Source organism: Cervus elaphus, chromosome 23 (genome assembly GCF_910594005.1).
Source record: "Cervus elaphus chromosome 23, mCerEla1.1, whole genome shotgun sequence".
Lineage (NCBI taxonomy): Eukaryota > Metazoa > Chordata > Mammalia > Artiodactyla > Cervidae > Cervus > Cervus elaphus.
This window is the reverse complement of record NC_057837.1, coordinates 66,409,031-66,431,365: the sequence shown is the minus strand read 5'-3', so window position 1 is coordinate 66,431,365 and position 22,335 is coordinate 66,409,031. Positions and strand designations below refer to the sequence as shown.

The following is a 22,335-nucleotide window of genomic DNA, read 5'->3' as shown; positions in this document are numbered from 1 at the left end:
GGCAAACACCTCGGGGGCAAAGTTCCTTCTGTCCTCATCTTGCACACCTTCTGTTCTATCCTCCAACTCATTCCTGTGTCTCCAGGGGGCCTTGCACTCAGCTAACTGTCAAATGCTCTGGTGACAGAAGGGTTTGTGTTATGCTTCTTAAAGACCTGACTATGATAGAATTTCCGACACTAAAACTAATTCTAAGGCAAGAAATTAGCCCGAAGGAACCCTAATCACATTACAAAATGCAGTCATCTACCCAAAAAGCTGGACCTTCTAAAGATCTACTAAAAATTTCTAAAATTAAAAAAAAAGAAAAAAAATCCCACAGATTTTATATTACCTTTATAATGAAAAAGAATCAGGAAATACTATTTCTAACAGCTGCCTCATTCTTTGTCCCCTCCCTGCAAAATAAGAGAGTTTTCTTTTAAAAAGCATATTAACTTCTACTTGTGGGGAGAAAAAAATGTGCAGCACACCAAGGGCTGACACTCGAGGCACAGTTCTGGAAGCACCCGATCCATCTCATCTCACTGGACTGAACCGCCAGGTCCAGACCTGAACCCGGGAAGCTAAGCCTAGAGTGTGTGCTCTGAACCACCATGCTTTCCAGCCTTGTGCAAAATCTCAGGGACTGAAAATACTAACAAGACTCTTCCTACTTTTGCTATTGGCTTGTATTTAGAAACTCAGAATATTAGATATTAGAACTGGGGCGGGGGGGACGGGGTGCCAAAAAGAAGTCATGTGATCACATTAATAACTTCATACCTACATGATCTCAAGTAATCCTCACACAAGCCTATGAGGTCTTACTATTAATAGCCATACTGTACAGTGAGGAACCTGGGGCTCAGAGAGGTCAAATGCCATGCCCCAGGTCACACAACTTGCAAGTGACAGAGCTAGGATTCATACTCTGGAAGTTTGCTTTCTGGAAGTTTGCTTTCAAACCCTTGCCCTGAATAGCTAAACTAACTATACTAAAGGTCCAGGGAAGTTGAGTGACCTACTCATGAATTCATATCCTAATTCAAGTCTACTGAATCCATGTGCTCGCAAGGAAAAGTTATGGTGTGAAGAAAATACGCTTTTAAGTTATATAGACCTGGGTTTATATAGACTTACTTATCAATTGTATCTACTTGGACAAAATTAGTCTATCCTTTTAAGTCTTAATACTGTCATCTGAAATACAATACCAAATACATATAGTTCTCAAGGACCTAAAATAAATTAACAGGAAAAGAAGCCAGCAGAGAGACTGGAGCCGAATAAATCCTGCTTCCTCTGTGTCTCCCTTTCCCTCCCAAAGCCTACAACTACAGGACACTGCAGGATTCATGTGGGACTCAAGTGAATGATGAGGTGCCACCCAGACAAGCAACGGCTTGAGTATTCCTAAGAACAGAGAGACAACTCTAGAATCCCTGGGTCCTGTACCTGGGAGACAGGTGAGAGAGTCAATTCCTAGGCAGGTTGATAAGAAGTCTGGGGGTCCCCGAGGAGAGAGGAGTCTGGGGTTCTCAAGGAGGAGACAGGGGTCTGGAACTCTCAAGGAGGAGGAAAGGACAAGCTTTTTTTTTTTCCTCTACATTCGTTAGTCTTAGTCACATAAAACGTTTTTTTCTTTAAGCCCGGAACTGAGGATTACACAACAAACAGCTCAGTTTAAACTCTACTAAGGATTATATAACAACAATGTATCCTGCTTGAGGGCAGTTTCTCCTTCCTGAAAACCTTCTGGCTAATCCTATTACCTTAAAATGTAAATTGTGGGAGTGGGTCTGATAAATTTTCACAAACTTGAGGCATTGTTTTGATTTATTGTAATAATTAAAAAGTATGTAACTCCCTTGCTAACACTAGCAAGGGGGGCATTCTCCACCCTCCTTCTGATGTCTATGTCAGAAGCTTTCTCTGTCCCTTGTCTTACTTTAATAAAACTCAGCTACACAAAAGCTCTTGAGTGATCAAGCCTGGTCCCTGGTCCAGCAGCTAAATCTTCTTCGGAGATCACGAATCGTTCACCATAAGCTATCACAGGTATATAAACTCAAGAAAAGTCCAGTTCTAAAAATTCCTAAACTCACACATTCTAAAAGATTAGAACTGCCAAAGTTCCACAGGAAAATTTTTATTCCAAGGGTAAACTCTATAAAGCTGTCTGCAGACAAAGAATTACTCATGAATTAACACTGCAATATAAACGGACTATTTAAATTTGGAAATAAGTTTCTGGAAAAACTCATCAACATTCTGAAAGGATCATGTAAAATATTCTGGTAATTGAAGTCTGAAAAAGACAGAGAGAAGACAGTGAGTTAGCTGAGACGAATACACACATTGGAACCTTTTGATACGTGTTTTCATCTTTACAAACCAGAGAAAGAGAAATTATCTTTGGATCAGCATCATCCTCCACAGTAAAGGAATATTGCCTCTATTGTTAATGTCTAGACACTCAAAAAAAAAAAAAACCCAGAAACCTAATGGAGCTATTTTCAAATCTACTGCTACCACAAATCCCCCAATTAGTCTGACTGCTCCCTGAGTGCAGAACTATTTCTCACTCCTCTCTGCTCCTTCCTATACCGTCTAGCAGAGCTGTTTACTCATAGCATATGTCTGGCAAATGTTTGCTGAATTGAAATTCAACACTTGGCTTCAAACATCATCTTTCAGAGCTCTCCTACTTGCCCAAAGGTGTTTTTAAGAAATCAGCACTGTTTACCAATGAACTTGAAGTTAGAGGAGAGAAAAGAATGCTGGATAATTCCCCGACGCTGTGCAGAAACCTCCAAAGGACACAACACAAACACTGCCAGAATCCAAAGCAGGAAATATCCTGCTTTTCAGAGTGACCCCAAAATTGTCTTCTGTCAACTCCAAGTAAAACAACAATGATCTGCAGTGTGAAAACACTTATGCCATTCTTAGCAAGCCTCTAACCTCTAGTTTCACAGAAAAGTTACTCTACCTTAAAACACATATAAACTCAGATCTGGAAGGGATCATGAAAGGTATACAATAAAGAGTTGCTAAATGAATGATATCATTATGTATGCTAATCACTGTTAAATTCTATTGCAGACATGTGTACAAAGTACCAGAGGAACAAGGACGGAATTGGCTACATGTGCCCAGACAAGCTGGCAAAGATGTCAGAATGAGAGTAGCATTCTTGAAGAGTAGGTTCACCACGTACAAGGGGCAGAAAGACATTTTAGGCAGAGGGACAGCAGATGCAAAGTAAGGGGAACCACATAGCATCCAGAGGGGAAGTTGTTACGAGTGGCCAAAGAATATGGTACATGTGAGGAAATGGGACAAAAATCTGGAAAAGTAGACTAGCTCACATTATAAAGAGTACACCACGACAGGACTCAGACTTGATCCTCCAGGCAATGGGTATATATGCAGTCACATGAGAACTGTGCCAACCAGAATTCAATCACAACTAACCAGAAGCCAAAGAACCAAATAATGTTTCATCTTACTCCTCTTCAAAGGAAAAAACAACATAGCTTTTAAGAAGGACCTGGCAAAATTCACATACATGCATGTACACATTACCTGAGGATATTCTTGGTTCAGTAAAGACCAAAACTAATTTTTGATGACAGCTGACACCCATCAAAAGTACGTCCCCAAACCACATGAATATTTAATGAAACTGAGTTCCAAAAGGGCTAAAGGACTTATTCAAGAGCCTATAGTAGTTAACAGCAAAGCTAGGACAAAATCTTACCCGGGGTACTTCCTAGTTCCCTAGAACCCTAAACAAGTTTGTTGCTCCTTCCCTTGTGCGAGGAAAGTCTCAGAAAGGCAGGAGTGAACCAAGGAGAAAGTGAAAGTGAAGTCGCTCAGTCGTGTCCGACTCTTCGCAACCCCATGGACTGCAGCCTACCTGTATCCTCCGTCCATGGGATTTTCCAGGCAAGAGTACTGGAGTGGGGTGCCATACAGAGCAAAAGGTAGGGGACGAGATGATGAATAGCATGAATACTAGAACCAGGCTTACACGCTGCAAGCACTACATAAATTCTCACCATCATTTATGATCATCTCTCTCTGAAGAATCATACAATCGCTGGTGGTTCACAGCAACCCCCACTGCAGCTTTTCATATTTGATTCGAAAGTAGGCAAAGACCAAGAGCTGTAAGCATGTGGTGATGTCTCTACCTTTGGGGGGAGGGCTCTTGGAGTCCTCCATAGACAGCTTCAGCTGCTGGATGAACTCGCCGCCATACACACTTCTTTCTTGCCAGATGTTCAGCAATCTTTCTAAAGGTTTTTTACAGCCTTCATCTGCCTCTCTGCCCAGAAAAGATGAAAAGATATATATATAAGCTTAAGATTTTTTATTTTTAATTAGGACAGATTTACTTTAAAAAAAACAAAAACAAAAACAGAAAACACCAACAACTGACTACATGATTTACATATTTAAAAAAAGAAGGAAGACTAAGGTACATGCTGTAATTAATGGATACTCAAAACTTCACCAGAAACTATATTCTCCCTGTGGCGTGTAGTGAAGAGAGAGGGATTATGTTACAAAAGTAATCTGTGTCTTTTATCCTCTTTGAAAGGCAAACAGGGCAAAAGCCAAAGGCTCATTTTCACTGACAGAAAATTATCAAAAACCAATCATATCAATTGTGACAGCATGTTTTTTAGAATGAATTAACTTAAATCTAGTGCCAGACATACTGCTGAAAAATCAAGGCAGGCCAAAACTTTTTAGGATGAGAAAAAAAAATGATTAAAATCAAATGTTTAAAATGGGGAATACATTTGTAACAACTCATCAATGCTAACACACCAACACCTCTAACATGCACAAATACAGTTGTACACATATATATGTCAAGACTAATCTCAACTTTATACTCACTACTTCATAATTATTTTCATTTCTTGCTAGGTCTACCTTCCAGGTTCACACAAAGGTGTTGAGCAGATAATCTTAGAACACACCGAGCATAATACAGTTCTTTGTAATTTATATCTGAATGAAAGCAGCTAGATAGTTTTATTCTTGACATGTTACTCTTCTTAAAACAGACCATTTTTTAGGGCAATGACCATAGCTCACACTCAGCGTAAGACAGTTGTTTACCATAAAGTGTCAGACAGCAAGTGGAAGCGTGGAGGAAAGACTTTTCGAAAGGAAAACAAATCTGAATTGTTCTGTTCTGTGAAGCACTGAGGGATTTTACACAAGAGATACCCTGACATCTTAGCATCTAAGTCAACAGCTTTAACAGGAAACTCAAGAAGTAGTGAGTGAAAGTCGCTCAGTCCTGTCCCACTCTTTGCGACGCCATGGAAGGTAGCCCCCCAGGCTCCTCTGTCCAGGGGGATTCTCCAGGCAAGGATACTGGAGTGGGTCGCCATGCCCTCCTCCAGGGGATCTTCCCAACTCAGGGAAGTTGGAAAGTCCTGCATTGCAGGCAGATTCTTTACTAACTCAGCCACCAGGGAAGCCCTCCATACCAAGTTCAACTTAGATGGGAATTTCACCCACCACCAGCCCTGACAACACTTTTAAAACTCATGTGGTCAGAGTATTATAATTACTTACGAATTATTAGTGGCAAATTTCGCTAAATTGGGGGGGGGGGTCAAAGTACTAATTAAATCAGGATACATGCAAAATTAATTATTCTTTTGTTCAGCCTTCTTTTTAATAAGTCAGAGGTCACGATGAGGAAGGGGGGGGGAAACTTTCCACTGATAACTTATAAAAAGTAAAGATATCACCTTGATATTTATAAGAAAAACATCTCTACTCCATCTTCAAAATACATCTAGAAGCAAATTACTTCTCTTTCTCTGCTATCAGACTGGTCCAAGTCACCATCATTTCTTGTCTAATGACGACAGCAGCCTCATCACTAGTCTCCCTGCTTCCACCCTGTCCTCCAACCATCTATTCCTAAGTTTTAAAACTCCAATCCTAACTGTATTGTGAAGGCAGTTCACGTCACTTTTTCTCCATACTTCCAACAGTTCTTCACACTTTCCCTCAGAATAAAAGTGAAAGGCCTGATAAAGCCGACAAACCCTTCTCAGGCCAGCCCGTCGTTTCCCTGAGCTCACCTTCTGTCCTCACTCTCCCTTCCCTCCACAACAGCTCCCTGGCCCTTCTGCCTCAGGGCCTTTGCACCTCGCCTGGAACCACATTACCCAACACAGCTCAGGCCCGGCAAGGCCCCTCTGCTCTCCTCCTTCAGGTGTGTCTGTTCACACAACACCTTTCCAGTGAATCCTTTCCTAACCTTCCTATTTAAGAGTACACTCCTTACTCCTGCTTAATTTTTCTCCATAACATTTACTAGTTGGATGTGCTGTATGTACAGTTTCCCTGTTGTTTATACTCTTTCCGTTTGAATGTAGTTTTCACAAGGGCAGGGATGTGTCTTCCCCACACTGCTATATGCCCAAGAATAAGCACAATAAATGCTGAACTGCAATGTTTTGAATAAAATTTTAGATAGGTTTCAGTAGGCCAGACAATTAGTTAGCTGTCAAAGACCATTTTACTACATGGAGGTCATTCACATCAGATGTCAATTCAATTAAATATTCATCTGCTCATTCATTGGGGTTTGTGAAATACCGTGCTTGGAATACACTGAACAAGGTCTAGGTCCTCACCTCTAGGGCTTGATCTAGCAGCACCCCACCTCTCCATCCATACCTTCACATTCTAGAACACTCAACCGTATTTTCTACTCAGCATTTTGCTGCCACTGGTGAATGTCACTGTGTTCATGCTATCTCTGCTCCCTTGAATGGAACCCCCAAAATGGAACAAGGTAAACAGCAGGAAGCTGTGAGTAATTCCGGTAGTTGAAGTCTACAGGGAGTGTGTGGAAACAGAAGAAACTGGAGGGATACAGACAGAGTGGCCTGAGACTATACAGGACTTTATTTTGTTGTTAAGTCATTATGGCCTTTATCCTGGAGGCAACAAAGTCCCTAATGTGATCAAATATAGGCTTTAGGAAAATGAGGTCATTATAACTATTGTAACAAAATCACAACTAACCAGAGTTTAACTGGTTGGTATTTTAACATAAAATCTGTTCTCTTGGGGCTTCCCCAGTGGTCCAGTGGTTAAGTCTGCCTTACAATGCAGGGAATGTGGGTTCGATCCCTGGTAGGGGAACTAAGATCCCACATGCCAAGGGGCAACCAAGCCCACGTGCTGCAACTAGAGACTGTGTGCCACAAGGAAAGAGCCTGCTGACACAATGAAGACAGCTCACAGCCAAATAAATAAAGATATGTATTTTAAAAATTAAACAAATAAGATCTGTTGTCTGCAAATTTTCTTAAAAGAGAAACCAATCACGACAACAAATTCCTGTCAAGGATTTAGTTGAAAGGATTGTGAGGGACACCTACCCAAACACCACCCACCATTCCTGCAGCTGGTGGTTTGGTGCTCCATGAAGGCTGACAGCACCGCTGCCGTCTCACTGCTGGACGGTGGATACTGATGCTCAAATCTGTTATCACCAAAAGATTTTCAAAAGGCTTTCACCATTAAAGGCTAAAGCCAAAAGGGCGCTCTAGTTTAATGAGTGAATTAACCATGATAGGCTGATTCCTTAAGCACTATAGTAAAACAAAGACAGAGACACAACAGTGAAAAAATCTTTTTACAGATGGGGCTTTGCTGTATATAAGTAGCTCCAATGAAGTGGAAGTCACTTTAGCACCTGAACTGGATACAACCAAAGCAATAAAATCATTTTATGACAGGAGGAGCTGTCTTTTCAAGTTGTACTAATTCCATTCTAAATAGAGATATTTAAGTGAAAGAGCACCAAAAAACCCCTTGCCACCTATCAATGAATAAACAGAGATAAGTATATATATAACTTATTTTGTGGAACACAACTTAGTATGTATCTTAATTCTAATTAATTAAAAATTTAACCACTGAAAATCTGCTCTAAAAAGTGAAAAGTATGTATTACACCCATGTGGGACTGCTGACTGAAGTGTCAGCTGGACACCCGAGGGCCCGCCAAGCCAGGTTACGGGTCTTCCTTTGCAGTTCTAAGGGCACTGCCTTCCTCGGTACACCCACTGCAGCTCGTGTTTCTCTCTTATCCCGTGCCCAGCAGGCCAATGGCGGGCCTACTCAGGACAGAAATTCTAAGTACACTCAGCACTTCCAAAAGCACCTCATGTAAGGGCAGAGCAAAAACAGTCCTTTGCAATTGTGTAGAAAAGGTGATGGATAGGGAAGCCTGGCGTCCATGCAGTTGCAGAGTCTGACATGACTGAGCAACTGAACTGAACTGAGAAAACACTTAACCCGGCAGGCCTGAGACTGCTGCCCTGAGAAAGGCCTGCTCACAGGGCTGGCCCTTGATTGGCATCTGGGAACTTGTATTTCAGACATGGTCCCATCACATCCTAACAGATGAGGGTGGTTTACTGTGCTTAAACCGTTTGTACAAACAGTATGGTTTTAGGCTGAACACCTGCTTTTCTTCTGGGAGTCTAGAATTTTGGCCAAGAGTGCCTGTGACCAACCCCAACAAAACCTCTAGGTACTAAATCTCTAATGGGCCCCCCAAGTAGACAACACTTGGCATGTGCTGTCCCAACTCAAAGTGGGAGGAACTGAGTATGTCGCATGGGATTCCACCATGAATGCACTCCTGGGAGTTTATGCCTGGTCTCCTCTGGACTGCACCCCTTGCACCTTTTCCCTCTGCTAATTTTGCTTTATATCCTTTCACTGTAATAAATCACAGCCATGAACACAACTACACACTGAGTCCGGTGAGTCCTCCTAGCAAGTCACCAAACCTGGAAGTGGTCTTGGGGACCCATGACTGTTATAACAGGAAATAAATATGTATAGAGGGATAATTCCACATTCATGTCTCCAGAAATTAATTTCCTACTGAGCTTCCAACTATTTCATCCATCCGCCTACCTGGCAACACCCCTTGGAATATCTATTAGCCATCTCGAACTTAATATAGCCAAAACAAAATTCCTGATTTCCTCTACCAATTCTTTACCCCAATCTTCATCATAGTAAGCAGGGCCATCCAGTCATCCATACTCATGTCAAGAACCTAGAAATAGGCACTCTTTGACTTCTCTTTTCCCTCACTACCAGCTCCCACTTAATTCCCACAAATCTTATCAATTTTACATGGGATTGGGCCACAGAAATCTATTCATACACATTTAATAAAGCTGTAATCTTCTCACCACTTCTGAGTCCTAGCCAATGTCATCTCTTGCCCATGCAAGTGCAACACCCTCCATGCCCATGTCCCTGCCCTTTATAATTCACTCTCCACCCCAAAGTGGAGGGATCCTAGAACAAAAGTAATTGGAATATATCATTCCCCTGTTTAAAATCCCTCACTGACATCCCATCAGGACAAAATCCTAACACTTTCCCAAGGCTCACAGGGCATATGTGACTGTCACCTGGCTACCTCTCTGGTTACTTAAACTGCTATTCAAATTATATCTACTCACAGGAGCTTGGGTTCCGCTCTGTAGCTTAGATGGTAAAGAATCTGCCTGCAATGCAGGACACCCAGGTTCAATCCCTGGGTGGGGAAGATCCAGAGAATGGCAACCCACTCCAGCACTCTTGCCTGGAGAAGTCCATGGACAGAGGAGCCTGGGGGGCTACAGTCCAAGGGATCAAGGAGAGTGGGACACAACTGATCGACTAACACTTATTTACTTATAAGCTTGACAAGCTTTCCCTGACTTGAGAGGTTTTCCTCCACCCCACCCCACCCCAGGTGGCAGGGGGTTTGAAGGAGAAAGTAGGAAATTATCATAAAGAGATTCCTAATCAATTTTAGTCAATATTAATGGGTCTATCTTTGTTCATTAATTGGCCACAAAAAAAAAATACAGAGAGCATTTCTCATTGTTGATAAGGTGCCTCAGGATCAAAGTGGACTGGCTGAACTTTCTATCCTAATAATGGGGGTGGGAGTAGGGAGGGAACTTAGAAACATGGGGATCTTGGAAATAATATCCAAACAGAACCTTAAAAAAACTAGAAGAATGCAAAGAGGAAAGGTAACAGTCCTATTTTTTTTTTTTTAGGATCAGGTCTATTTTCCCCACAATGCCATGGAATTTGCCAAGACGTGTTTACAATGTCTCCTCGATAGGTTTTAAGATGAAACCAAGTAGAAAAGGAATTTTAATCTTGGTATTGCTCATCCCTCTTCTCCCACCCCTTTCTACTTATCCTTTTCTGATTTGGGGGCAGCTAATGATTACTGTTCAATGTTTAAGGGAAAATGTATGTTATCCCTATAGGAATTATTTTAGTCAATTTCCTATGCTCTAAATTAGTTAACTTATTCAGTGACTATTTACTGTAGCCCAGTGACTATTTACTGTATCTGTGCCAAGGCTGTGCAACAATGTTGCTCAGCTCTTGGGACACCACTGCCATCAAGACTAAATGGTGTTACCTAAGCTACATAAGCCAGTAGCTCTATGCCAGACACTGCACTAGATGCCTGGAACACAGCAAAGAACAAAAAAGAAACAGTCCTTCTCTTCACAGAGTTTATAATTTAGTATACTCCCATGAATGAGCAAAGACTGTTGTTTAACTTTAACCTCACAACAACTCTAAAGAGATAGGTGGTAACATCCCCTTTTAACCAATTACGAAACTCGGGTTCAAAAAGCTAAGTAACACAACCAAGGCCACTCAGACAGTGTTGGAGGTAGAGCTATAAGCCCACATCTAAGAAACCGTGAACTAAATCTCCTCAAAAAAATTGCCTCTCTAGTAGTAGAAGGCTACTCTAGTAGTCTGCTCTAAGTTTATTCACTGTTATGAGGATTCCATATGTTTTCAAGTTCCTAACACATTCTGCTTTTTCAGTAGCCATGTTCACAAAAAAAGTCACTTGGCAAACAAATATTTTGTTTCCATCTCTATAAAGCTAGATGTCATTTCTTAAAAATGTTCTGAATTTTTCATTTCATTCTTTCAAACTTTCCAAATCTTTCATGGAATGCCAGAGTTATTTCCACACTTAAGGTCTTTCACTTACACTAGACCCTAGAACAGTTTTTGTTTAACCCACTAGTCTCCTCACTGCCAGTTTCCTTTGGCAAAGATGTCTACTTTCATATGTTTACTTAGTAACAGTCTAGTGAAAAGCAGTTTTTCTTTGCTGCTTCTGGGCAGCTCAGTGTCAAAAGCAGTTTGCTTTTAAATGAATAAAAATTATTTGTAAAACTTTTAATGAAATGTATAATTTCCATGATCTCAGCTATATGCATACCCTACACTTCCATCCTCTGTCACAAAACACAACAGTGGCAGAGACTTAATATGATAGAGCCAGAGAAACTTCACACTAATAATTACTATCTTTGCAGTTACAATAATGACTACTATTTTTAGTAAGTTAGACATCCAGACACCCAGAAGGAAGTTAATAAAAACAAAGGCACAAGCAACTAATTTCTTGCTAAATAGCACAGTTTTGTTACTGGAAAGTTCCCTTATACAATTTAGCTTTTTTTTTTTTGACCATAAGCTAATGAGATAACTCAGCCAAACCAAGGAAAATAACATATTCTAGAAATAAATTCAACAGTGAGTACATCTAGGAGAAAAGATGTGCTTCAAGTGCTAGACTGAATCCCTTCAATACAACAAAATATCTACATGTCTGACATAGTTCTCAAGGGCCCAGGCAAAACAGAAAACTGCAATTTGGCCTCTCCAACACTTTCTATAAAGCACATCTCTTTAAAGTATGAAGTTGGCGAGTTACAAAGGTTATCACAAAAAAAGAACAAAAAGGAAAAAGTAATGCATTTAAAAATAAAACATACCTGGCAACATGAGAAAAAGCATCCACAAGGACAGATTCAAATTCCCTTGTGAATTCAGGTCCTTTCCTTTTACTGTTTTGAATGACATCGTTGGCTAAGTATAGAAAAGTAAGCTTTCTATTTGATTTGGCTGGAAAAAAAGAAAAGACAATTTAGCTTACACCAAGGAAATTCTCAATCCACAATTCTTTTGCCTTATGCTACTCCTAAAGAATACTAAGACAAACATTATCCACTTGAGGTCTAGACTGCTATGTTTGAAAACAAACAAACAAAAAAACACAATTTAAGGAACTCCTGGAGGTATGTCTAGTAAAATAGAACTGAGAATACAATTTTGAAAAAACAGGAAACAAGAAAAGCCATCTTAATTTCTGTGTTAATCAGTGTAATTAATTGGCAATAAAAATGAAGATAATCCAGAGAAGATTCCTAAAGGATAAGCAGTCAATATTCTCCAGAAGACATGTTAAAAGCAAGATTTTCATTTACTCTGTTGCAAAGATGAACATTTCTAAGTGAAATTGCTCAGTCGTGTCCGACTCTTTGCGACCTCATGGACTGTAACCTACCAGGTTCCTCCATCCATGGGATTTTCCAGGCAAGACTACTGGAGTGGGTTGCCATTTCCTTCTCCAGGAGATCTTCCCAACCCAGGGACTGAACCTGGGTCTCCCGCATTGTAGGCGGACACTTTACCATCTAAGCCGCCAGGGAAGTCGAACATTTCTAACTCACTGTTAATTATCAAATACCACAGAATGAAAGACTGAGTTAGGTTTCAATTTTAAAATAGATTCTTGTAATTTATGCTCCTGGACCAAGAATTTCTTTTTCAACAGTTCAATAACCATAATTGGTCAATGATGCCAACTCTACGATCCAGAGGAGTTTCTAGATGTACTCGTGGATATTCATCTTAAATAAAAATACATGTTAATCTACATAATCAGCAAAAATTTACACGTCTGAAATCTGGATATGCAAATTCATGGCTCCCACAAAAGTCCTTCTCTCTTATACCTACTAAATGCAGTATTCTCTATTACTCTACATGGCATCATATATTAAACCATAAAAATCTCATGCACTATATCTGAGTTACAGTTGCTTAGGGGAACATACTGAATTTCCTGGCTTCTCTGCACATAACTTTTCAACCATGGAGTTACATCAATATCATTTTTGGTCCCAGTTTTCCTTTGTAAGAAATAAATAGTAACACAATCAGTTCAAAACATAAAGTATTCTTCAACATCAAAGTGCCCGAAAAACTCAAGCAAGCCCTATGTCAAACTTGACACACTGAATTACTAGTTCTTATTCCTTGCTCTGAGAAACCATTTCTGTTTCTTCTGAAATGCACACAGCATGCATAAACTCTGACACAGCAGGCATAAGGTCTGACATTTTAAAATGTAGTACAGGAGAATAACTCAGGTAAAAACACGATTTTTAAGGCATGTTACAGTTTAAACTGATGACTTAAAAGTGCTCATAAAATTAAACATGGATACACTGAACTGTATTAACCTTCTGGTAATAACCTAGTTTAGACGGACAACTGATGAGAATATTGAAACCTGGAGCTATCTTTAACTGTTCTAATGATTATTCAAAAGCAGAATGTAAGCATCAATAGTTTCAATATGCCACTGCTGCTACAAAGGTATGATTACAGCAAAAAGTGTTTGTTTTTTTTTAAGTAAACCTTGTTCTAGGATATTGCTGCAAATTAAAGCTATCACGTTAACAACACCATGAAAGTTGAAGATTCAGAAGTAAAAGAGAACTTCTACAGAGAAAATCGGACTAAGTGAACGTTTACAAATTTGATATAATTTATGTTAAAAAAAAAAAAGCGCAAAATCCATGTTGTAAAATGTCTACTAGGCCATTCAAGAGCTGATACACTGTGCACTATTACAAATATGATAGCTAAGAAGATACAGAGTCAAGGTTTTCACCATCTATGATGCCCATTAATTCTCATCACCCTCAAACTTAGCAATGGGAATTTGTTTAGGATAAAACTTCATCCCTCCACATTCAACGTCCTGAATAGTCAACATTAGCACCATGTGTGCAAAGGCAATATAACAAGCCTTAGACAGAATTCCCTGGTGGTCCAGTGGTTAGGATTCTGAGCGCTCACTGCCTAGGGCCTGGTTCTACCCCCGGTGAGAGAACTAAGATCCCACAAGCCACAGCCGAAACAAACAAAAACAAAAAACCCCACAAAACCCTAGAATACTTGAAAATACACAGTCACAATACACAGAACACACACACACCCCCCATCTACTCCAGCCCTTGTTCAGGTGTCTTTCCAATATGTCAGTACAGACTCTTTCACTCCCTACAGAGGCCCATTCCAAATTGGTTGAAACAGTTATTGAGCAAGGTTTAAGTAACTGGCTGTCCAAAATTTTTCACTTGTTTGGCTGGTTTTGACATCTAGGGAAACTAACTTTTTTTAAAAAGGTCTATTTACCTGCATTCAGGATAAAGTACAAAACACTACTGAAAAATGTTCACCTAAGAGCATTTTCCCTGGAGAAGGAAATGGCAAACCACTCCAGTATTCCTGCCTGGGAAATCCCATGGATAGAGGAGCCTGGCAGGCTACAGTCCATGGGGTTGCAAAAGAGTCTGACAGGACTTTGCAACTAAATAACAACACAACAGAGTATCTTATACCAAACTGTTTCAAAAATAAAGGGAGTCTACCTAGAACAGAGTCCAAAGGGATAAATTAAGAATTATTCCTAGGAAATGGAAAGAAAATAAAACAGCAGGAATAGAAACAGTATCCAAGCAGGAGAAGGAAAAAGTTTAAAGTCTCATAAATAGTTGGAGGCAAAAAGATGATGATCTGTGAGTGTCTTAAAGAAATGACTACAGACAGAAATGCCCACTTTTAAAGACTCAGGGTGGGCTAGGACCTAAAGGGCTAGTCAATTTGAACATTAGGGCACAAAATCCTTTTCCATTTTAGTGTGGAGGCATTTCCGATTCACGAAGGAAGCTTGGGTAATAGAAAACTGTATCCTAAAAAGAAAAAAGAAAACTGTATCCTGAGGCTTGGAAGACCAGCCTTTAGTTCTATATTGTCCAATATGGTAGCCACTAGCCACATGCGGCTATGAATATTTGCTTTGTACCTAACAAAACTCAGGAACTGAATTTTCCATTGTATTTATTTGAAACTTCCTTAGTCACACATTTTGAGTGCTCATGACCAAGAGGCTACCTTATTGGACAGCAAATGTAAAACATTTCTCTCATCACAGAAAGCTCATGTCCCAACTGGATAACCCTTAACAAAGCATTTAATCTCTTCGTATCTTTATCTTTTCATCTATAAAACAGGGATAATAATACTGACCTACTTACAACATAAAGTTCCATTATACGAGATTAGGGTTTAAGGAGCTTCATAAACAAAAGAACTCTAAATTGTTACTCTCAATAACTCAAATATGGTGAGGTGGGGGAATCAAGATGGTGTCACAAGAAGTGACATTCGAGATGGATTTTGACATGCCTCTGAGATCCTACTAGAAAGGATCCTATAGAGGCAATTCAAATTTTCTCCCCACATCTCCGATGATGGAAATAATATCTGAGTGGCACAGTAGGGTACACGAATGAGGTTCTGGGAGCCCCAGGCTCTATTCTCCAACTACCTAGAAGGATGAAGGGGACCACCCCCCCACATCTCGGTACAGCACATGGTATTTGTGGGGGGTGAGGGTCTCTGCCAGAGGACTAGAACTGGGTCTCCCAAAAGAATCCCGGATTTTGGTGTCTGCCAATCTGATGTTATCCGAGGCTCACAGGTTCTCTCATCTGCAAAACAGGGTGACATCCTGAGCTCATGGAGCAGAGGACACATGCAGTTACTTCCTATGCTAGAAAAGGTCTACCACACACAGGCTGTCCAAAACAGCACTGAGCTTCATTTCCTCGGCTTTTTGCTCTGAAACTCACCAGGGCATGAGACAGCTATGCAGTTGCCCATCTTTCCCCACCGGAAAGCAACTGTGGCAAAGACCATGTCGCACATGGAGTCCCCAATATCTATCCAATGCCTACACTGTGCCTGACACCATGCTAGACGTTGATGTGGATTAGGCTGATCACTCTTCACCACACGCCGTCTGAGCCTTCTTTTTTCTCACCTGACAAGTTTCTACTTCACAGAACTCTGAGAACTTAAACAAAAGACATGTGTGTAAAGAAATCAGTACTGCACTTGGCACAGAACAGATGCACCATAAGTATCACTTATCATCTTCATTTTACAGATCAGGAAACTGAGGAACAGAGACGTTAAGCCGCTGGGGCTCAGTAAATGACAAAGTCGGGCTTAGATTCCAGGCAGTTGGCCTCTGGGGCCAACAGGCTTTCAAGCACCCAACCCAGTGCCTGGCACATGACAGGCTAAGCTCAATCAATGGCGGCCAGATCGTGAGCAGGATCTAGAACTAAGGAGAGCCGCATGAGAAGAGGAGCCTGAGAGGCGAGGTCTAGGTGGAGTGGCCTCTCAACTTCTCTGTAATGGCAGTGACTATATCCACTCCCCAGAACAGTGCTGAGCATTGGGTGCAAGGATGTACGAAAGGTCCTAGCACACTGACTGGCACAGAATAAAGTCTCTGTAAGGGCCAACTATCCTCATTTCCGTTTGACAGATGAGAAAACAGAGGCTTAGAAGAAACTTGCCCGATATCACTCAGCTAGTAAAAGTGGCTGAGCCAGGGTTCGATCTGGGCAATCTTACTTCAAATCCCTAGCCAGCGCCTGGCACACAACAGGCCAGGCCCTGTACCCTCCACCTGGCGCTCAACGGGGCCGACAGAATAATAGTCAGAAGTGTCAGAAGAAGCCGGAGGGGGAAAACGGCTGGATGAACTGAGAGTCCTGAGCCCTGGTCGGTGGAACTTCAACAAGCACCTTAAACCTTCCGAGGCCTCGGTTTCCTTCTCCGAGAAATGAGGATAACACTGTCTTCAACCTCAGCAACCGCAATCCATCAGAGGCCCGGGCCTGGAAAGCCAAGGCTCAGCTAAGAAGCTAGAGGGGCCGCGGGAGTGGGTGCGGACGAGGGCTACCCGGGGGAGGTCCGGAGGGGGACGGAGACAATGTTTACCTTTGCGGAGCTCGCGGTGCCACACCGAGACGATGGGCCCCGCGTGCTTGCGGTGATGGATGAGCCACAGGGAGAGGGTCTGCACGCTCTGCTGAGAGTTGCTCAGCTCCGAGAGCTTCTTCTCCAGCGCCGACTCGGAGAAGGACGACATGGTGGCGGCGGTGAGGCCCGGCAGGGAGCGGCCTAGGCCGCCCAGTGCGGCGGGAAGAGTGACGGCACGAGGCCGGGGCCTCACTCCACCCGCCTGCGGGACTCTTCACGGACTGACAGACGGCCCGGGGGCCCGGCGGGGGAGGGGATGGGTCTCCGCAGTAACAGGCACCCGCACCGCCGCCACAAGATGGCCACCGACCTCTCACCCCGCCGCGAGAGCAGGGTCAAAGGGCAAGCGCAGAAGTGGTGGGGCACCGGGGTGGGGGGAGTCAGAGTGTACAAAACACCCCAGTGTTGGAGGCCTCTTTGAATCTCGCCCCTGCGTACTCCGAGAGCGGCAGACCGGGAAAAGAGCGCACTTCGACGGCCTCCGGAAGGCGCTTTCACCGCTCGCGCCCGCACGCCGGCGCAGTGAGTCTCATCGGAACACTTTCTCCCGCTCCCGCAGAACCTTTCTGGCGCTGGGCGGTGCGCGAATTACACGTCACTTCCGGCGCGGCGGAGGAGGCGGGAGAGTGAGGGAAAGGCTGGAAGACGAGGTAAGGGAAGAGTGGCGCGAGCAGGAGGGAGCCCAGCAACCGCGAGCCCTTAGAGGGGAATCCCAGGGAGACAATGAGACAGAAATCGTAACCTGGGAGTGGAACGGGGCCTTTCTCCTTCACCTGGCAGGCCACAGCCACACTCTTCCTCCTGCTTTCTGACCTCCCACCACAAAAAGCTTTTTGTTGGTTCTGCCAAGCCACCCACGTGCACTTTTTCTGCCTCCACACCTTGGCTTTTGCTCTTCTTTCTCCGGAGGTGACGCCCCCGTCCCCACGTGGTGGGCTCCCACTCCACCTCCAGAACCACCCTTAGTGGCCAGTTCCGATGTTGTTTGTGAGAGCACCGCTGTAAAACACACCTTTGTGCTCTTGGTTGGTGTGCGTGCCTGCGTGCGTTCTCGCTAGTGTTTGACTCTTATGCAACCCCATGGACTGCCGCGTGCCAGGCTCCTCTATCCATGGGATTTTCCTAGCAAGAATACTGGAGTGGGTTTGCCGTTTCCTACTCCAGGGGATCTTCCTGCTCTTCGGAGAATTACAGGCTGCCCTCTGGGGTGGGGGTGGGGATGGGAGTCCATTTGACTGTTGCTCAAATTTAAGTACCATATGTTAATTTTGTGGGTGGATGAGGAAGTCAGTGGGTTCCTTAACCTCCTTTAAGAAACACTATTTGACACTGTTTTCGGAAACAGAAATACTCTGTACCCTGTTCCTATTTCAAAAAATTTATAGATTGCAGTTATCAAATCAGCAGAGAAATTTGTCCTTTTAACTGCTATGGGGTGGTGGTAGGGAGTTAGGTTATTGTAGACATAACAGAATTTTTAAATGTCCCGATCGTAGTGGAACCGACCAGTTGAAGCAGATTCCACTTCGGAGACGCTGTTCTATTATAGTCGATGCCTGTTTTTGCTCTTACTGCCCTGTTTTTTGCTTAGCTGCTTTTACTTCTCCTCCAGACTGGAATCGTGATCATCATAGCCAACATAATGAGCTGCTGCTGTGAGCTAGACGCAGTGTTTTCACACAGTGACTCATTTAATCGTCACAACAAAGCTATGAGATGGTATTATGTATTCCCATTTGGCAAATGAAGAAACTGAGGCTGAGAAAGCTTAGATAACCTACCTAAGATCACATATCTAAGATTACAGGGAAGGGACTCTACCTATCTTTTTTACCCTAACACCTTATTCATAGCTGATTGAGTGAATTAATATCAAAGAGGTGAAAAGCCTAAAATCACAGTCAAATAGTCATAATTATAACCTAGGGCCTTTGAGTCCAGTTGCTCAGTCGTGTCCAACTCTTTCCGATCCCATAGACTATACAGTCCATGGAATTCTCCAGGCCAGAATACTGGAGTGGGTAGCTGTTCCCTTCTCCAGGGGATCTTCCCAACCCAGGGGTCAAACTCAGGTCTCCCGCATTGCAGGCGGATTCTTTATCAGCTGAGCCACCAGGAAAGCCCAAGAATTCTGGAGTGGGTAGCCTGTCCCTTCTCCAGCAGATCTTCCCAACCCAGGAATCGAACCAGAATCTCCTGCATTGCGGGCGGATTCTTTACCAGCTGAGCTACCAGGGAAGCCCCAAATCTAGGCCATCTTTCTGTATTAAGTAACAGTGTCATATAGTGAGCACTTTTACACCAAGTTACTGTGTATTAAGCATCTTACATACATTCTTTTATTTAATTGTTAACAGTCCTATGGGATATGGGTATCACTATTTGATATATGAGAAAACATTAAACATGGATGAGTAATCTGTTCAGTGTCACTTGGACACAAGAAACAACAGAACTGGGAATCAAACTGAGGTTATCTTGTCACAGATTCTTCACTCTCAAGCCGGGGGGGGTTCATTTATTCTTTCAGCCAGTAATTTTTGAAAGCATATGTCTGAAGCACTATTCAGAATAGTGCAAACAGACTGAATCTTTGTCCTTGGAAGCCTATCTTCTACACAGGAAGATAAACATAGGCGTGTGTAAAACGAGCCCAAAAGTTGTAGGTGCCTTGAATAAAAATAAAGGAGGGTAAGAGGGATGAGGGGGGGTTTCCCTGGTAACTCAGTGGTAAAGAATCTGCCTGCCAAGTCAAAAGACTCGGGTTGGATCCTTTGGTCCAGAAGATGCCCTGGAGAAGCAAATGGCAACCCACTCCTGTATTCTTGCCTGGGAAATCCTATGGACAGAGGAGCCTGGTGGGCTATAGTCAATGGGGTCACAAAAGAGTGGGACACGACTTAGCGACTAAACAACAACAAAAGTATAGCACCTTATCCTATACAGAGTGTCCCATTTGTCTTCCACACCTGTACACCATAGCACAGAGGTCTTATATCGCCCATGCCTGTGACGAAGCAGAAAGAGATGGGGAGGAGGGGAAGAGGTTGCCAGGGAAATGGGTTCACTCAAATACTGATTGCAGTTCTGTTCCAACACCTCCCCAGGGACTGCTTTCCACAACCCAGTAGGGCTCCACTGAACTTGGAAAAGATTAGAGTCAAGAACTGGTTTATTCAGTCACTCTCTGCCACAGTTGAACTCTGGGTTGTCTTCTCTGCTCACCCAGAGAATCAGCTTGTTCTGAGTGCCTCATCCCAGTATCACTTTCTGGGCCAGAATGCCTCTTGCTGTAAGTTATATAAACATCAGACTTCGAAGTGCCACTTTAAATAATCAGGGTTGCATTTTATAGGAATAGAATCTAGGACACCTAAACTTCTAAATCTCTAAACAGTTTCTTCTGTAATTGACATATTGTCACACAGGTGTGATTTCATGGCCATCCCATAAAGGTGTTATATATGAGTACCTTTTATAGTCATGCCAAAGTAGCAATTTGTTATACTCTCTTCCTTACAGAAAGCTGGTTTTTGTATTTCTGAACCCATAACCCATTCTTTGAAGATCTCCAATAGTGGTAAATCTTCATCTGTGCAGTATCCCATTGGGAGAATATACTACTCTATCCATTCTACTATAGATGTGCAGTAGTTTTTAATGTGGAGGCAATTGTGGATAGTGTATTCCAGAACACATCTATTGTATGCATTTCTGTTGGGTATATTTATCAAAGAATGTAATTACTAGGTCATAGTGTGTATGTATATTTATCTTTAGAATAATAGATACTGCCTAAGTATTTTCCAAAGGAGTAGTACCAGGTATACTCTTATCAGAACTGAACGAGAGTTCTAGTTGCTTCATATCCTTGCCAACACCTAGTATTTTCTTTCCCCCCCCCCCCCCTTTATTTCAGTTTAGCCCTTCTAGTTGTTGCGTAATGGTGTTTTGTTGTGGTTTTATATTGCATTTTCCATACTAATGATGTTAATATCTTTGCATATGTTTATTGGCCATCTAGATATCCTCTATTGTGGTATGCTTGTTCAAGTCCTTTTCCGTGTTTCTGCTGCATTGTCTTTTCCTTAATGATTTACAGAAAATCTTTATTATAAATATGAGTGTGTTGTCAGACATATCAGATATCTTTCCTCACTTTATGGGTTGTCTTCACCCTCTTAATGGTATCTTTTGATGAACAAAAGTTCTTAATTTTAACATAGTCCCATTTATCAATTTTTTTCTATGGTTAGCTCTTTTCTGTGTCCTGTTTAAGAAATCTTCGGCTACTCCAACATTACAAAGATTTTCTTTGTTTTCTTTAGAAAGATTTATTATTTGACATTTCACATTTAAATCTAGCATGAGATGTAATCAAGACCTATTCTTTGCCACTTTATGTCAGTGTCACCTTTGTCACATATGTGAGCCTACATGTGGAGTCTCTGTTAAGGGGGTTAAGTCTATGTGTGGGGATTATTTCTGGACTCTATTCTGTTCCGTTAATTTGTTTCTCTTTCTTTTTGCCAATAACACACTGCCTTTAATTATCGTATCTTTACAGTAAATCTTGAAATCAGGTAGTGTAATTTACCAATTTAATTCCTCTTCTTCAAGATTATCTTCGCTATTATAGGTGGTTTGTATTCCCATATCAATTTTAGAATAATCTTGTAACTTTCTGCAAAAATGCTACTGTGTTTTGGTTGGGATTATGTTGACTCTGTACCAGTGTTTCTCAGCCAGAGTGATTTTTACCCTCCACAGGACATTTGGCACTATCTGGAGATGTTTTGGTTGGTCCTCTTAGGGGAGTGCTCCTGGCACATTGGGGATGGGGCCAGAGATGCTGCTCAACATCTGACAATGCACAGACAGTCCTCTACCAATAAACTGTCCAGTTCAAAAGTGTCAATAGAACCACTGTAGAGAAATTCAGAATTAACGTAATCAGTGTTTCTTTGTGTTTCTGTCTACCATCTTATTAAGTATTTGTCTTCTGTTTGACTCACTGGTTTTGCTTCCTTTTTTTCTCATTTTTCACCTTCCTTTGGATTAATAAAAAATATTTATTATCCGTTTTCATGCTATTCATGGGGTTCTCAAGGTAAGAATGCTGAAGTGGTTTGCCATTCCCTTCTCCAGTGGACCACATTTTGTCAGAACTCTCCACCATGACCCATCTGTCTTGGATAGCCCTGCATGGCATGGTTCATAGTTTCATTGAGTTATACAAGGCTGTGATCCCTGTGATCA

At 42.1% G+C, this 22,335-nt stretch overlaps 2 protein-coding genes across 3 annotated transcripts in view; one reads left to right on the top strand and one right to left on the bottom strand.

Annotated features, from left to right (window-relative positions):
- Positions 1–17,573, bottom strand: part of RPRD1B (regulation of nuclear pre-mRNA domain containing 1B) — a 56,119-nt gene extending 38,546 nt beyond the window's left edge. The window contains exons 1-3 of one of the 2 annotated variants that reach the window (XM_043882909.1): positions 17,035–17,570; positions 11,880–12,009; positions 4,182–4,315 (exon numbers count right to left, since the gene is read on the bottom strand). In XM_043882909.1, coding sequence (XP_043738844.1) covers positions 4,182–4,315; positions 11,880–12,009; positions 17,035–17,185 — 415 coding nt within the window. In that variant the 5' untranslated portion in view covers positions 17,186–17,570. Of the gene's footprint in view, positions 1–4,181; positions 4,316–11,879; positions 12,010–17,034 lie in introns of both variants that reach the window. The other variant, XM_043882910.1, reaches the window with a different exon arrangement.
- A 13-nt stretch (positions 17,574–17,586) lies between these two features.
- Positions 17,587–22,335, top strand: part of TTI1 (TELO2 interacting protein 1) — a 41,005-nt gene continuing 36,256 nt past the window's right edge. The window contains exon 1 of the mRNA XM_043882907.1: positions 17,587–17,726. The gene's annotated coding sequence lies outside the window, so the exon portion shown is untranslated. The remainder of the gene's footprint in view (positions 17,727–22,335) is intronic.